The sequence below is a fragment of the Carcharodon carcharias genome, chromosome 34 (genome assembly GCF_017639515.1).
Source record: "Carcharodon carcharias isolate sCarCar2 chromosome 34, sCarCar2.pri, whole genome shotgun sequence".
NCBI lineage: Eukaryota > Metazoa > Chordata > Chondrichthyes > Lamniformes > Lamnidae > Carcharodon > Carcharodon carcharias.
Window position 1 is genome coordinate 18737428 of NC_054500.1, and position 17720 is coordinate 18755147.

General features: G+C 47.1%; 1 protein-coding gene across 1 annotated transcript in view; it reads left to right on the plus strand.

The window, feature by feature from the left end:
- The window catches only part of LOC121272568 (echinoderm microtubule-associated protein-like 1), a 96194-nt gene that overhangs the window by 75171 nt on the left and 3303 nt on the right, over nucleotides 1-17720 (plus strand). Inside the window, exons 13-17 of the mRNA XM_041179218.1 lie at nucleotides 982-1070; nucleotides 6182-6279; nucleotides 8553-8640; nucleotides 9399-9491; nucleotides 13419-13549. Of these exons, the coding sequence (XP_041035152.1) occupies nucleotides 982-1070; nucleotides 6182-6279; nucleotides 8553-8640; nucleotides 9399-9491; nucleotides 13419-13549 (499 nt within the window). The remainder of the gene's footprint in view (nucleotides 1-981; nucleotides 1071-6181; nucleotides 6280-8552; nucleotides 8641-9398; nucleotides 9492-13418; nucleotides 13550-17720) is intronic.

Consider the following 17720-nt stretch of genomic DNA (forward strand, 5'->3'; position numbering starts at 1 on the left):
CCCATCGAGTCTGCTCTGCCATTCAGTGAGATCATGGCTGATCTGATAATCCTCAACTCCACTTTCCTGCCTTTACCCCATAACCCTTGATTCCCTCACTGATTAAAAATCTGTCTATCTCAGCCTTGAATATACTTAACGACCCAGCCTCTACAGACCTGTGCGGTAAAGAATTCCACAGATTCACTACCCTCTGAAGAAATTCCTCCTCATCTCTGTTTTAAATGGGTGACCCCTGACTCTGAGATTATGCCCTCTGGTCCTAGACTCTCCCACAAGGGGAAAAAACCTCTCACCCTGTCGAGCCATCTAAGAATCTTGTTTCAATAAGGTCGCCTCTCATTCTTCTAAACTCCAATGAGTACAGGCCCAACCTGCTCAACCTCTCCTCATTAGAAAATCCCTCCATACCTGGGATCAACCTAGTGAACCTTCTCTGGACTGCCTCCAATGCCAGTATACCTTTCCTTAGATAAGGGGACCAAAATTGTTTAGTGTTACGCTGTCTGACCTCTGTCAAGTTTTGATACAACTGAGTGTCTTGCTAGACCATTTAAGAGTGAACCACATTACTGAGGTCTACGTCACACATAGGCCAGACAAGGTTAGGATGGCAGTTTTCCTTCCCTAAATGAACTAGATAAGTTTTTACAACAATTGACAATGGTTTCATGGTCACCATGACTGGCACTAGTTTTATTTTCACCCCCATTCCTGATCATCAATTGATTTCAAATGGAATTGAACCCGTGTCCCCAGAACATTAGCTTGGGCCTAGATTACCAGTCCAGTGTCATTACCATTATGCCACTGCCTCCCCTCTTTGGCCAAGTGCTCGGTAACCTGTCCTACAATCTCTTTATGCGGCTTAATGTCAAACTTTAGTTGATGCTCTTGTGCAGGCCTTTTGGATGTTTTATTTAGTCAAAGTGCTATATAAGTGGTAGTATCAACTGTGACTCTGTCTCTTGCCCCTGGCAGGTGGATGGTTTTTGATGCAGAAACCAAGGATCCCATTACTGTGCACACAGATGGTAATGAGAAGCTCTCAGTGATGCGCTATTCCCCAGGTATGTGAGGCCTCGCGAACAAACCAGTCATGAAACTGTGGTCGACCAGCACACTGTGTGAGGGTGGGGGGGGGGGGGGGGGCGGGTGGTGGTGGTGGGGTTTGCCGGGATGGAGAACAAGCGAAGGATTCCAGCCGCGTGTCCTCTGCTGACCAGTTCGGGACCCATTATGCCCTCGGTGGAACATTGGCCTAGATCTTCGGGTCAATGCCAGTGCTGACCACACTGACGCTGACCCCGCCAAGGTTTGTGACCCAGCCCTTTCCAGTTTTTCGGCTGGGATTTCTGACCCTCGCTGAAGTTCCAAAGAGTCAGCGTTGACCTCTGCGTAAAAGGCTGTCGAGCACAGGGAACGGCAGCCGGAGACGGGACACGCTCCCTCTTCCCAATAGTAGCTGCTGTTTTTAGGTACATTTTATAAAAGTCCAAGTCAGTAAGTGAGTGGGTTAGTGAATGGGTGAGGTGGTTGGTTGAGGTCAGGGGTCGGGGGGGGGGGGGGCGTGCGTAGTGGGTTTGTTGTGGCGGGGGGGGCGGCGTGTTCGTCAAGTCAGCTTGGAGTGGGTGACTAGGGTTGGAAGGGGTGGTCATCAGTTGTGGATCCCCGTTCGCTAACACTGGCTGAGCTCTGAGTTAGACCAGGTATTAACCGGTGTAACCCTTCCTGGGTAAGTGTCCAGCTAAGCCTCGCCTATCCTGACCCAAGTCTCTGACACTCGGTTCCGCGTCTGAGACATTGTGTGTGTGCAGGGTCCTGTCACACACACCTCTTCACTCGCGCCCACCTCCCATTCGAATACTGGAAGCTTTGGGCTATTGTACAACTATCCTATCCGTTTTAGTAGAGCCGTGAATTTAATTTGGGTAGGCACCTAAACCGATAGCAAGGGAAAGGATGGAGGGAGAATTGGGATCAAGAAATATTCTTCACCTAGAATATATTTGTTTGCCTTCCGCTTGGTGGGCCGAATGACATCGTTCTGTGCTGGAAATGACTCTACATCCCTCCCTGTGATACTAAAACTATTGACCTGTTGTCTTTCCGTTATACACATTCCACTGGCCACGGTTTAGCGTCTCAGCTGAAGGACTGCACCCCCAGCAACGCAGCACTTCCTCTGTCCTGCAGTACCAACTTGCATGTACTGCACCTGCCCTTAATTTTGGTCACCAGAGATCTTCAGACAACCAGATCCTTTGGGAGGGAAGACACTCCGGACAATCATTTTGAATCTGTCTTAACTGGGTTCTTTTCAAGGAAGGCTTGCATTTCCATAGCGCCTTTCACAACCACAGGACGACTCTAAGCGCTTTACAGTAGTTTTTGAACTGTAGTCACTGCTGTATTGTTTTTTTTGTGTGTGTGTGAGAGAAAAATGTTGATTTGAGGGAGAAATATATTGATCAGGACACGGGGGAGAACTCCCCTGCTCTTAAAATAGTGCCACGGGATCTTTAATGGCCCCCTCAGAAGGCAGATGGTGTGCCATCAAAAAGACAGCACCTTTGACAGTGCAGCATTCCTTCAGTACTACACTGGAGTGTCAGCCTTGATTTTTGTGCTCGAGTCCTGGAGAGGGACTTGAACCCACAGCTTTGAGCCCGAGGTGAGAGTGCAACCCACTGAGCCACAGCTGACGGAATAATTTCTGTGGGTGTTTGGCAATCCTGATAGTTAACTGCCCACGCGGCGTCTCCACAACCTCATGATGTAATTTAAAGTGTGAATGGAAATGGACCGCCTACAATGCATCATCAGTGATGTAAGATCACATGGTAACTGAGTTTACTGATGCCTTGTGCTAAGCCTTATCCTGTACATATAGAAGAATGTTTGTTTAATAGAGGTTAAAATTCACCAACAGCCTTGCCCCTCTCAATCGTAACCAAGGACAACCTAAGCTCAGACCCATAACGATGACATATAACATTTATTCTCTGGCTATTTCCTCCCATAGGTCACAGGAAATAGGAGCAGGAGTAGGCCATTCAGCCCCTCTAACCGGCTGCACCATTCAACTAGATTGGGGCCCTACCTCAATGCCATTTTCCTGCACTATCCCTGTATCCTTTGATGCCCTTTGATATCTAGAAATCAATTGATCTCTGCTTTGAACACACACACACAATGACTGAGCCTCCACAGCCCTCTGGGGTAGAGAATTCCAAAGAGTCACCACCCTCTGACTGAAGAAATTCCTTGTCACCTCAGTCCTAAATGGCCAAACCCTTATTCTGAGACTATCCCCTGCTTCTACACACTCCCAGTCAGTGGAATCATCCATCCTGCATCAACCCTATCACGTCCTGTAAGAATTTTGCATGCTTCAATGAGATCAACTCATTTTTTTTAAACTCCAGAGACTACAGACCCAGTGTCTCCAACATCCCTCCTTCTAGGACAATCCCACTATTCCAGGAATCCATCTGGTGAACCTACATTGCGCTTCCCCTATGGCAAGTCTTTCAAATCTGGTTTACTCCAAAGCTTCCTGGAAAAGTCAGTTAGAGGAAGTCCACAGGAAGTGTGAGGTCATGCACTTTGGTAGGAAGAATAGAGGCATAGACTATTTTCTAAATGGGGAGAGAATTCAGAAATCTGGAGTGCAAAGGGACTTGGGAGTCCTAGTCCAGGATTCTCTTAAGGTTAACTTGCAGGTTGAGTCGGTAGTTAGGAAGGCAAATGCAATGTTGGCATTTATTTCGAGAAGACTAGAATATAAAAGCAGGGATGTGCTGCTGAGGCTTTGTAAGGCTCTGGTCAGACCACATTTAGAATATTGTGAGCAATTTTGGGGCCCGTATCTCAGGAAGGATGTGCTGACCCTGGAGAGGGTCCAGAGGAGGTTCACAAGAACGATCCCAGGAATGAAAGCCTTAACATATGAGGAACGTTTGAGGACTCTGGGTCTATGCCCGATGGAGTTTAGAAGGACGAGGGGGGGATCTTATTGAAACTTACGGAATACTGAAAGGCCTGGATAGAGTGGACGTGGGGAAGATGTTTCCATTAGTAGGAGAGACTAGGATCTGAGGGCACAGCCTCAGAGTAAAGGGAAGACCTTTTAGAACAGAGATGAGGAGAAACTTTTTTAGCCAGAGAATGGTGAATCTATGGAATTCATTGCCACAGAAGGCTTTGGAGGCCAGGTCATTGAGTGTATTTAAGACCGAGATAGGTTCTTGATTGGTAAGGAGATCAAAGGTTACGGGGAGAAGGCGGAAGAATGGGGTTGAGAAACTTATCAGCCATGATTGAATGGCGGAGCAGACTCGATGGGCCGAATGGCCTTTTTTCTGCTTCTATGTCTTACGGTCTTACATTGCGCTTCCCCTATGGCAAGTCTTTCAAAACTGGTTTACTCCAAAGCTTCCTGGAAAAGTCAGTTAGAGGAAATCCATCCTGTCGAAAGAGAGAGTTTGAATGACTTCAGCCAAGAGCCCCTTCAGCGAGCATCTCTCGCAAAGTTATGATCTCAATTTCCTGGTGTTTTCAGATACTTTTTATACTGGGCACTGGGCTTGCCTTCCCTCAATGAAATTTCTAGCAAATAATCAGGTTGTGGGTAATGAGCAAGCAGTGGCTTGAAGCACAGTGTAACTAAACACAAAATTGAAGTAAAATGGGGAAATCTGATCACCCTTTTTAAAATTCTCCTTTTTTAAAATTCTCACCCCTCCCTTTCCCTGTAACATCCTCCAGCCTAAAAATACTTGGAGACATCTGCATTTCTCCTATTCCGGCCTCTTGCCTATCCCTGATTTGTATCGCTTTACCATTGGCGGGCATGCTGTTGTATTTATCACCACTGATCACCATGTTGTGTTATGGTGCCATTGCTGCCATGTCTTAATTGAGATCTTGAGAGTTGTATGTTTAAACATGAACCATTTATTGTTAATCGTTTAACTATATACAGATCCCAGGTTACTGTCATGCATGGTGCTGCTGCCATGCAGGTAGGCTGCTTCTAGGGTGTTCTCTCAGTTTATTACCATGTGACTCCATGCATCATACCGTGGGCAGTGCTATTCTCCAGTCCACATTAACCCTTGCTCTGCTGAGCACCTTTACATTACAATGGCATGCAGGCGCACACATCAGCTGCCTAGGCCTGAAACTCTGCAATTCCCTCAACCTCTCCGCTCTCTACCTCTCTCTCCTTTTTTAAAGCATAGGAACAGGCGTAGGCCATTCAGCCCCTCAAGCCTGTTCTGCCATTGCGCTTAATTGAGGGTCCTCGATAGGTCATCCTTATTGACTTTATTTGACAGAGGTATCAAAACCAGGGGAATGGCTTTAATGTAATTGGTAAAAGGATTAGAGGGGAGATGAGGAAATATTTTTTCACCCAGAGGGTGGTAGAGACCGCTGGCAGAGGCAGAAGCGCTGTTCACATTTAAAGGGCACTTGGGTAGCCACTGGAAGAGCTGTGCCCTGCCTAAAGGCCTCAGTTGACGGAGTTGGTAAGGCAGTGATCCTTCCTGGGTGGGGAGGGTTGTCCATAATTCTCCCCGCCCTGCACTTGATCGAGGCAGCCGAGTCCCCAGCCCCCACACTCCTGCCCAATTAAATAACCCCCCACCACCACCACCCCCTACCACCAAAATCACCTCAGAGGGCATTAAATTCTGCCCCTTGTGTGGCTTGGGTGCTAAATTTTCATTTGGTAACACTCCCGTGAAAGGCCTGGGGGCATTTAGTGACAATGAAGGCACTATATAAATGAAGCTGGTTGTTTGTGGAGTAACCCATTCCCCCCCACCCCCACACTTGCCCAATAAAGGGTTTCTGCCCAGCACCCTACTCCCTCCCAACACTCTCTTACTCGTAATCTCTGCTAAATTTATTAAGCTTTTCACACATTTCTTTTCCCTCTGGGCTGGAAGTTGCTGATAATGATATTTGTAACCAAGACACTTGCGCGGAACCCCTCACTCTGCTTTCTTCATGAAGATTCAATTTCTTACTAATATATGGCGTGTTTGTGACCCATTTGGGCCATGAAGTCCCATTTGTAATAGGGAGAGGCCCGTGCACCCTTGGCTGCTCCAAGTTGACTGTTTAATCAGATCATTAAAGACATTCATTGACTTTTTGTTTATTCACACAGATGGCAATTTTCTGGCAATTGGATCACACGACAACTATGTTTACATCTACACAGTGGCAGAGAATGGCAGGAAGTACAGTCGAGTGGGGCGATGCTCAGTAAGTAAAATAGTGGCCAACACTTTGACCAATGCATTTATAAAGCCTTATAACCTCTGGCGGCAACCGTCCTGACTTCATAGGTATAAAAACAAAAAACTGCGGATACTGGAAATCAAAAACAGAAACAGAAATACCTGGAAAAACTCAGCAGCTCTGGCAGCATCTGCAGAGAGGAACACAGTTGACGTTTTGAGTCCTCATGACCCTTCAACAGAACTAAGTGAAAATAAGAGAGGGGTGAAATATAAGCTGGTTTGGGAGGGGAGGGGGGTGTTGGGGGGGGTGGGGTGTAGGGGAGAAGGGAGGGTGGTTGTTGGGACAAGCAAGCAGTGATAGGAGGAGATAACCAAAAGATGTCACAGACAAAAGAACAAAGAGGTGTTGAAGGTGGTGATATTATCTAAAAGAATGTGCTAATTGAGAGTGGAGAGCAGGAAAAGCAAGGTACAGATAGCTCTAGTGGGGGTGGGGTGAAATAAGACTAAAAGGACATAACCTTTATAAACCTTTTATGCCCATTTCCCCCTTCTACCCCCACCCCCTTAAACCAGCTTAAATTTCACCCCTCTCCTATTTTTACTTGGTTCTGTTGAAGGGTCATGAGGACTCAAAACGTCAACCGTGTTTCTCTCTGCAGATGCTGCCAGACCTGCTGAGTTTTAATTCTTTTCAATCAAATGTGCCATGTTCAGAACTGCAGCAAGAATAAAGCCATTTGGCTCATCGTATCTATAACTGCTGGGGAGGTCTCATGCTGGGGAGCATCCCTGCTTCTGAACCTGGAAGCTCTGGGTTCGAGTCCAGGTCCAGGACATGATAGCCTGCTTGGCAACATTATGAGCACACTGACTGACTGACTGACTGTCAACCTGCAAATACTTTCAACAAGATTGGGAACAATTCCTGGTCAGGCATGTGATGGCCGTTTCTTAGCCAATTTTTAAAAAAAAGTTTGAAGTTTTTAGAATTGTCTCAAGTTCAAAATAGCCCATTTAATTTTTTTTTCGCATTCCTTTGAAGTTCCACGAAATAAGCACCATTGGCAGGAACTCCTCTTGCCCATTGATTCATAGAGAGAGTGTGAATTGAGGACGTGAGTTCAAATCCCACCACGGCAGCTGGTGGATTACTAAATTTGAGTAATAAATCTGGAAGTAGAAAGCTCGTCTCTCGGTAATGGTGACAGCTATCACCGGTCTGACCCAAGTGTGACTCCAGATTCACAGTAATGCGGTTGACCCTTCACTGCCCCTCTGAAATGGCCGAGCAGGACACTCAGTTCAAGGGCAATTCGGGGTGGGCAACAAATGCTGGTCTTACCAGCGACACCCACACCCCAGGAAAGAATAAAGAAATAAGACTTAGTGGGTGGGCTTTCTTCTTCCTGCTGCGCATGTTAAGATTCTAAACGTCTAATACAATCGGCAGGATTTACTGCACCTGCCTGCTGCCGGGATCTTCCGGTCAATGGACTTCTAGCTGGGGCACCAGGGCTGGAAAATCCCAGCCGGTGTTTCTTAAACCTGCTGCTGGAGGCTGTGAAATTTTCATGGCCGCTGGATGTAATTTTTGTGCTCCAAGTTTCGCTATTTTCTGCACGTTTAGACAAACAAAAACTAACTGAGCAGAAACTCTTTCCCCGCACCACCCCCCCCCGTGTGTTTACAGTCTCTGCCTTTAATAGCCAAAGTGTTAATTGTTTAAAAACCCCTCGTGTAGAGATTTTTTTTCCCTCTCGTGTAGGGGAATTGCTTTCCAACTTCCTCCCTAGGTTGCTTCTGCCTGACTGCTACAGGCTTGAGGATTGAATGACCTTTTTTGTCATCCTTGACTGTTCTATCCCTCTGGGCGGAAGTAACAAGATAACTGGAGCTCTAAGAACTTGTAGATGTGGTGGGTTCCATGTGGAAAGGGAGCTTCTTGGTGTAAGAGTGCTGGCGTTCCAACGCACTGGGTCCTGGGAGGAATAGGACATAGGTCAATACTCAAAATGACCTATGCAGTGGGGTTTCTGCTCATTGCCTTGCCATGTCCCATCTTCCAGAGTGGGACGAATGGAGAGCTGTCACCCCTGGGCATCTCGTGCACCTAACAACAGCTCCGTAATCCGCTATGAGCAGCTCACTTGCCAACACTTGACTCGGGCATAAAGCGAGGCAAACTGAGGGAGAGAAAACTCGACAATAAAGAGGTGGTTGGCTTTGCTGAAGAGGTGAGATGCAGGAATTGTAATTTTCAAAGCTGAATGAGGAACTTTATTCTGATCTTAGGGGCACTCCAGTTTTGTAACACATCTGGACTGGTCAACTGACAGCCACTACATAGTCACGAACTCTGGAGATTATGAAGTCCTCTACTGTGAGTACAGAGCATTCTTCCACCTCTCCAGCCCCCGCTTGTTTGGGAAGACTTTCTCATGTACGTCTGCATTGTTTAGCTGAAAAAGTACACCCATGTTGGGCGTGAGGTTTTTACTTCCCTAACTTTTTAATCTCGGTGATGGTAACAGCACTAATCACCGCAGAACCATTTTTTTTAGCATGGCGCCGAGTAAATGATATTCTTGTGGCTTAGGAACTGGGCCAAAACTGGCATAAAACCATTTTGTTGGTAACGCTGATAAAGAAGTATATTTGGAGCAGGAGGAGGCCATTGTCGCCCCTCAAGCCTGTTCCTCCTAATCAATGAGATGATGGTGACCCGGGACCTAACTCCCTATACCCACTCCTTTGCCCCATACCCCATAATAACTTTGGCTAGCAAATATCTATCAACCTCAGTCTTAGAATTAACAAATTGATTGAGCAACAGTTGCTATTTGTGGAAGAGGGTTTCAAACCTCTACCACCCTTTTGTGAAGGGGTGTTTCCTAATTTCACTCCTAATTTGTTAGGTAAAACCTGAAAACTGACATAGGAAGGGTTGCTAGTCTGGCGGGGGGGGAAGGGCCGAAGGGCCTCTTACGATGCAATTTTGTCCGCATCCATCTAATCACAGTTTAAATCTCAGGCTGCTATGAAGGGGCAATATTCTGATTTGTGACACTCGGTTTTGTATATCTCCCTCCGCTTTCTCGGGTTTTTGCCTCTAAGTAAAGCCTCTGTTTCCTCCGATAGGGACTCCTAACTGTAAACAGGTGACCAGCGCTGACGTAGTGCGGGATTTGGAGTGGGCGACATCTACCTGTGTGCTCTCGTTCCAGGTGTTTGGTAAGTAGAAAGTGCGGTGCTGGATTCTCAACTAATGTTGACCACAATAAGTCAGCACAACGATGTACAACCATTTATTTCGGATGTTTTGGCGGTGGTATTATTGGGGAAAGTGTTCAACGTAAGCTCCTTAGCATTGATGTCTGCTCGTTGTGGGTGTTACACTGTTGAGGTAGCCAATAACCTTGTGGCACTTACCATTATTGGTAACTATATATTTCAAAAAAAATATCCATGGGATCTTTTTAAAAATTCTAAAGCTTTTCCAGGAAGGTTTTTATTTTCCCCTAACCTAAAATTGCAGGATGTAGAATTAAAGCTTACCAAAGTGGTTACAAATTTAGTGCCTGGGTTTTCAGAAGTACGCTTAGAGTTAAATTTCTACTCTGCTGAGAAGGGGAAAGTTAAACGGGGGGTCGTGGGGGGGGTGGTGGCGGTGTGTGTGTGTGTGTGTGTGGTGGGGGGGTAGAGGTTGGGGAAGGGATGTTCTAGGCCGGCTGCTGACCTGCAGAAGAGTAAATGGAAGCTCCCACATTCCTCCTTTCCACACGGTCGAGGGGCAGAGTTTCTTCACGCAGTGAATGGTCATGATCTGGACCTCGCTGCCTGCGAGGGTAGTGGAGGCAGAAACGATTAATGATTTTGAAAGGAAATTGGACGGACGCTTGAGGGGAAATAAACTGGCAGGGTGGCAGGGATCGAGCTGAATGGATTGCTTTACAGAGAGCCAGCATAGACGTAATGGGCTGAATGGCCTCCTAGGCTATAATGACTCTGAGATCACCAACCGGCAGTTTTATTTTGAACTCGTGGTACTTTTCTCCTTGCAGACGATACAGCCCCAGTCCCAACCTAAAGTTCCTCTTCAGTCACTTCCCTCGTCAATGGAGATTGATCCCTGAGGGTTGAGAGGGTTAACCTGCGAAGGGAGACTGAGTAGAATGAGCCTATACTCATTGGAATTTAGAAGCATAAGAGGTGATCTCATTGAAACATAAGATTCTGAGGGGGCTCGACAGGGTGGACACTACGAGGCTATTTCCCCTGGCCTGGAGAACCTAGATCTAGAGGATAAGAAATCAGCCATTTTGGACTGCGATGAGGAGAAATTTCTTCACTCAAAGGGTTGATCATCTTTGGTATTCTGTACCTCAGAGTGTTGGATGACTTGGTCATTGACTTATGTTCAAGGCTGAGGTTTTTTTTGGATTCTTGAGGGGATTAAGAGGGAGAGAGTGTGGGAAAAGTGGAGTTGAGATTCCGGATCAACCATGATCTTATTAAATGGCAGGTCAGGATTGAGGGGCTGAGCGGCCTATTCCTCCTCATTTCTTAAGTTCTTTTAATCCATGGCTATCTTTCCGACAACTGCACATTTTGAACTTCTCCCTCTAAGCACCACAATAAGCTGGTCTCAGTCAAAGTCACAGAGATGATACCCTGCGTGACCTCGTGCTGTGGTGTATTTCCTTTACCATGTCCCCACCTCCACCACCCTTCCAGGCAGCGCATTCCAGACCGTCACCACCCCCTGGGTAATAAAGCCCCCTTTTTTCGAAAACAAACCTCGGTAAGGAGGAAAAATCTATATTGACGAGCATTCAGCAGAGCTGCGATTTGAGGGGTAGTTGTGATGTACGTTTGCTGGCCTGGTGTTCACTATATCTGTGTGGGAAATGTGTGTGTGTTTTTTTTTTTGTCCCTGAGTCACAGGTTGACTTTTTTTTATGTAGCAGTTTCTCAATTAAAGCGTTGGAGGAATAGGAACCATTCAGCCCCTTGAGCCTGTTGCACCATTCAATTAGATTATTGGCTGAACTGTATCAGCCTCCATCAGCCCATCTCCCCATGTTTAGTTCAATTTCCCTTTTAAACCTCTTGCCCAACAATCGCTGCTTTGAAATTTTTAATTGACACCCGACCACTCCCCCTCACTTCACTCCCACCAAGCCCCAGCTTTTGGAGGAAGGAGTTCCAGATTTCCACTAGCTTTAGTGTGAAGAGGTGCTCCCTGATATCATCGCTTGAATTTTTATGGCCTCTTGCTCACAAGGGTGTACCTACACCACAGGGACTGCGGCGGTTCAAGAGGGCAGCTCACCACCCCCCTTCTCCAGGGCAATTAGGGATGGGCAACAACTGCTGGCCCGGCCAGCAATGCCCACATCCCATAAATGAACTTATAAAGAGGGCATCTCGCGCGGGTATCAAAACCTTGTGAAACCTCAAATAGATCACAGAATCACAGTGCAGAAGAGGCCCTTCGGCCCATCGAGTCTGCACCGACAGGTGAGAAACACCTGACCTACCTACCTAATCCCATTTACCAGCACTTGGCCCATAGCCTTGAATGTTATGACGGTGCCAAGTGCTCATCCAGGTACTTTTTAAAGGATGTGAGGCAACCCGCCTTCACCACCCTCCCAGGCAGCGCATTCCAGACCCTCACCACCCTCTGGGTAAAAAAGGTTCTCCTCACATCCCCTCCTAAACCTCCTGTCCCTCACCTTGAACTTATGCCCCCTTGTGACTGACCCTTCAACTAAGGGGAATAGCTGTTCCCTATCCACCCTGTCCATAACCCTCATAATCTTGTACACCTCGATCAGGTCGCCCCTCAGTCTTCTCTGCTCCAACGAAAATAACCCAAGTCTATCCAACCTCTCTTCATAACTTAAATATTTCATCCCAGGCAACATCCTGGTGAATCTCCTCTGCACCCCCTCCAGTGCAATCACATCCTTTTTTTTAAAATTCCACCAGCTGCCTACAGTGGGATTTGAAGCCATGTCCCCACTCCGAGCATTAGCCTGAGATCTGGATTACTAGTCCAGGGACATTACCACTACGCCACCATCTTCCCCCCTTTAATTGATCATCCCTTTAATTGTCTCTGTACTCAAGACAATCTTTTTCCAAAAACATACATACTTTATTCATAAAATTTGCATAAGTAACGGTTCAAATTTATCATAAAGTACAATACAGATCAGTTTCTGTCAATACATACATGAGGAGCCTCACAACACCTGCCATTACAGGTTACATATACAATGTACATTTACATGTCAAACATTTTCTGGCATGTACAGCCTGAGGGGTTTTACCCGGCTTTCCGTGTGTTGTAGTACGGTGTACTATGATGGGACCCCTTAGACAGCGACCTTTCCCCATTTAGCCTTTGCAGCAGCTGCCCCAAGCTTTAGTGCGTCCCTCAGCACGTAGCCCTGGACCTTGGAACGTGCCAGTCTGCAACACTGAGTTGTCGACAGCCTTTTGCACTGGAAGACCAGCAAGTTTTGGGCAGACCAAAAAGAGGGTCTTTCACCGTGTTGGTGGTCCTCCAGCAGCAGTTGATGATGTTGATCTCGGTGTGTGTCCCTGGGAACAACCCATAGAGCACTGAGTCCTGTCTCCATGGAGCTGCTCAGCTCCGTCCATTTTCAGACCTGCTTTGCAAAGGCAAGGAAATATAAACCACTCAACTGTCTGTATCATTCCAGTGTATCTGTGCAGCCCCCAGTCAATCCCAAGGCAGTTGGTGAAGAATGAAACCAGCCACTAATACTTGAAAATATGTATATTTATAGAATGTGGCATTTCATAAGTCTGCTTCCTACTTACTACTCCCGTGGCCAACAGTTTCTGTTTATAAGCGCTCTAGGCACTTTAGTAACCAATGTCCTTCATCTGTGTATGTTAACAATATAATTAACACGCTATTAACACTGTATCCCCAAGATAGTGATGGAGTTCCATCAAGGTAATGCAGAGCACCACTTAGGGATGGGGACAATTGTAGTCTGACTCTGCTCCTTGTTGTGCCCAGCACCGAGTGAGCTGCTGAAACTCTTCATACGTACATTATCACCCCAGCGAGTCACCCACCGTCCCACTCCAATTCCTCTTGTGTTTTTATTTTCCCAGGTGTTTGGCCAGAGGGAGCTGATGGAACGGATATAAATGCCATTTGCAGGTCATCTGATGACAGACTTGTTTGCACAGCAGACGATTTTGGAAAAGTGAATTTGTTTTTATATCCATGCTCGAACCCTCGGGTAGGTGTATGGTTTTTCAAAACCGGGGATCGGTGGTCACTCTCTTGTAAAACATTTGGCTTCAGTGTCAACCTCCAAATGTAGCTATAAAAGTCTAATTCCCTTGCCACACCCATTTCTTGAATGGGTTAACAGGAATCTGTGTAGAGAGTAAGAAAGACAGACAGGAATTTGCATTCATATAGTGCCTTTCGTGACCTCACCCCTGCACCAAGCAGCCAATAAAGTACTTCTGAAGTGTACTCTTGCAATGTAGGAACTGCAGCATCCAATTTGGGCACAGCAAGCTCCCACAGGCAACAATGAAATGATCTGTTTTAGCAATGTTGGTTGAGTGATAAGTATTGGCCAGGGCACCAGGGAGAACTCATCTTCCAAGTAGTGCCATGGGATCTTTTAACCTCCACTTCAGGGGTCAGGCTAGGCCTAGGGTTAATGTCTCCTCCGTAAGCGCTTCTGACAGTGTAGCACCCCATTGGTACTGCACTGCAAGTCAGCCTCGATCTTAGCCTTTTGAAGGTGGGGGGAGACTTGAACCCACAGTGGGCTGATTTGAGGGGGACAGTGCTACACACTGCACCACAGCTGCCGCCTCATTGTGATGATAGACAGACTGAGCATCAGGAAACTGCGCACACCCCTACCCACACCGACAGTTGAACAGCGATTCCCCTATGTTTCAGGCAGCAGCTTCCTGCTCCTGTCTCCATATTCCTGGAAGTGCATGTCTTGTGCAGAAGGGGAGCTGCAACTATTTTATTCATTTATTTATTTTTGCTTTTCGCAGCTACTTTAGGCCCCATGAACTGGTGTACCGGTCACGTCAACCACGTGTGAAAATTAGCCCCAGTAGACAAACTTCTTCTGTATTCTGTTGCCTGGCATTTGAAATCTTTTAAGCTGATGGCATAGTGCAATGTTCTGCATTTTGCCAAGGAAGTTGAAACTGGCTAGTTATAGATAACTGGCTAGTTATAGATAACTGGCTAGTTATAGATAACTGAGACAATGAAGCAAATATGTCTTAAAGATGACAAAACTATTTTGGAATACTGAGTCATGAGATTCCTAACGACGTCTGGCGGATATCACTTGATTTGATTTAAAAGCAACCTTTGGTGAGAGGTGCCAGAGTAGATGGGCATTTTTTTTTTGTTTTTGTACACTTGTGTGTGCTTGTGTGCGTGTGTGTGTGTGAACTTGTATGTATCCAGCACTTTGAATGTGATAAAATGGCCCCAGGTGCAACTCGGGAATGTTCTGACAGAATTGGACACTGAGCCAAATGGGGCTGGATTTTATAGGGCACTGTGCTCCCTGTCCCCACCACCACCACGCCCCATACCCCCCCTCCTTCCCCCCCCACCAAACTCCAGCTAAAAGGTTGGAAGCTTGCCCATGATAGAGCCGTTAGGGTTGCCAACTGTGATTAAATGTATTCCTGGAGGTTCCATCACATGACTCGCTCCCACGCTCCAGCCATTAGTCGGCCAACATGTCCATCCTTGTGACGTACGGCCTTCCTACGCCAATCGGAAAGCAAAAAGACTCATAATCCAACTGGATGATGCTGGACTGTCAGCCAGACAAACTTTTTCACCAGATATAAAAATATTGAAAATGGGGAAAGCAAAACTGTTCAAAGAAAATGACAAAATAAAATCCTTATTTTTTAAATATGTGCTGATGTGCCAACCCTGGAGGTAAAATCAGAGAGCTTTGTCTTGGAGATTGCTGCTCTGCTTGGTGAGGCTTTAATTGGCTCAGGTCGAGACTTATGCCCCCTGACCCCCTGACCACCATCCCCCACCCCCTCCAAAATCTGGGGAGGAAGTTCTGGCTTGGAGAGCAACGGTCAATCAGATTGGCTGACAGCTCCGTAGTCCCAGCAACGCCAGGTTCAAGCGGTGGTCACTGCTGGGACTACAACCAGCCCCCAAACTAGGTTGGGAGGGTGGGGGGGGGGGGGTGGGTTACAGAGGCTGGATTTGAGGTAAGGCTGGGGTATCACCAGGCCCTAGGCGGGGGTAAGTTGGTGGTGCAGAGGCCTGGGTTCAGAGGCCAGGGTAAGGGTTAAAGCTGGGGGTGGAGGATTGACCTTGGGAAGGGAGTGTCGCCACCCTTGGGCACAAGGGACCTTAAAGGAGGTGTCCCCCACTTTGCCCGACACCAGCCCATGCAGTAGAAACGAGCCGGGGCTACCTGATTGGTGTGGGCCTCCCCTTTCCCACCAATTGGCCACTTGAGAGCCTCAATAGGTCCAAGGGCAAGTCAGCCGCCCGATGCCTCTGCTTGCCCCCCGGTAAGATGGGGCAGGAGGGGTTGGCGGGAAGACCATGCGCTGCATTTTAAGAGGCCCCCGCCTTCCGACTCGATGTCGGGAGAGCGTAAAATCCAGCCACAAGGTGAGATGAAGAGCGGTGATCAAATGCTCGGTCAAAGAGGTATGTTTTAAGGTGCTGCTTAAAGGAGGAGAGAGAGGTGGAGAGATTTGGGGAGGAAATTCCAGGAGCTTTTGGTGCAAGCAGCTGAAGGCACGGCCACCAGTGGTGGGGTGAATGAAATGGGGGATGCACAGGACACACCCCGTAGACTTATTCCAATAGTGACTAACTGGTTTGGTTAAAAGTCTTAATTTAGCAGAGCCTTCAACTGGGGTACGAGCAGCACTTCAGAGAGCTTCCTCAGCCATCTGAGTTTCGGCTGAAACCCATGTGTGTTAATTCTTAGAATGAATGACAGTGGGTTAGTGAATGGCTGAAATGGAATTGGGCAGCAGCAATGTGTTGGCTGATTTTGGATGCAATTACTTTTTAGATGTTGCTGACTGAGCTGCGAACGGGTCTGTGCTGGTGTGTTCAGGGTCGTGTTCTAAGTGACAATGACGTTCAACTGGCGTCTCAGGCCACGTTGTGGTTTTTGAACAGTTCCTAGTATTTGATCTAATATATGTAGCATGTGTGAGTTCACGCAAAGTGTTTGACTGGTTTCTATGAAGGGTGGGGAAATTTTTTTTGTTCTGATTTTATTTGTGGATTTAATCAGTTCCTTGTTGCATTCTTGATTTGCCAATAACTCGGGGGCAGGGTTTTTACTCTGATTTACAGGGCAGGAACTGGGGTGGGTGGGCAATTCATTTTGCCTTCACCCCCCCCACCCCGAGCCGTTTTCAGGAAGGCTAGATAGGGTTGGAGCATCTACCCACCTGCAAGTAGCTTATTAAGATAAATATTTGGTGGTTAATAGGATTTTTTTCTCTCCCAATTATTAGCCAGTTTATCTTTATTTTGAAAGGCTTCCGTCAGAGAGAGAGAGAGAGAGAGAAACTCATTCTGAGATCCTCAAATTACTTTTAGTGTCGTATTCACTCTTGATAAAGTCCTCTCTGATCTGAAATCCATTTTTCTTATTCGTTCACAGGATGTGGGTGTCGCTGGCAACACCGGCACTGCCATCCCCTAATTGCCTTCCTGAGCCGCTGCAGTCCCTGTGGCGTAGGTACACCCTCCGTGCTGTTAGGGGGTGGGTGGTGGGGGGCGGGGGGGGGGAGTCCCAGGATTTTGACCCAGCGACAGTGAAGGAACGGTCGATTATATTTCCAAGTCAGGGTGGTGTGTGGCTTGAAGAGGAAGTTGCAGGGTGGTGGTGTTCCCGTGTGTCTTCTGCCCTTGTCCCTCTAGGTGGTAGAGGTCACGGGTTTGGAAGTTGATCAAAGGCTCTGATTGCATTGAAGGGGAGATGGTGACCTAGTGGTCATGTCACTGGGGCTGGTCAACTAGAGGCCCAGGCTAATGTTTTGGGAACATGGGTTCAAATCCCACATGGCAGCTGGTCAAATTTAGAATAACTTACTTAATACATTTTAATTAGCTTTCAATTCCAGATTTAATTGGTCTCAGGAATGATAACCATGACAACCACCATTGATAGTCATAAAAACCCATCTGGTTCACCAATGTCCTTTTTAGGGAAGGAAATCTGCCATCCTTACCTGGTCTGGCCTACGTGTGACTCCAGACCCCCAGCAATGGGGTTGCTCCTGAACTGCCCCTCTGAAATAGCCTCGTTAGCCACTAACAAGGGCAGTTAGGGATGGGTGACATCGGTGGCCAACTAGCCTTACCAGCAATGCCCACATCCCATGAAAGAACAGACCAATTCTCCTAATTGT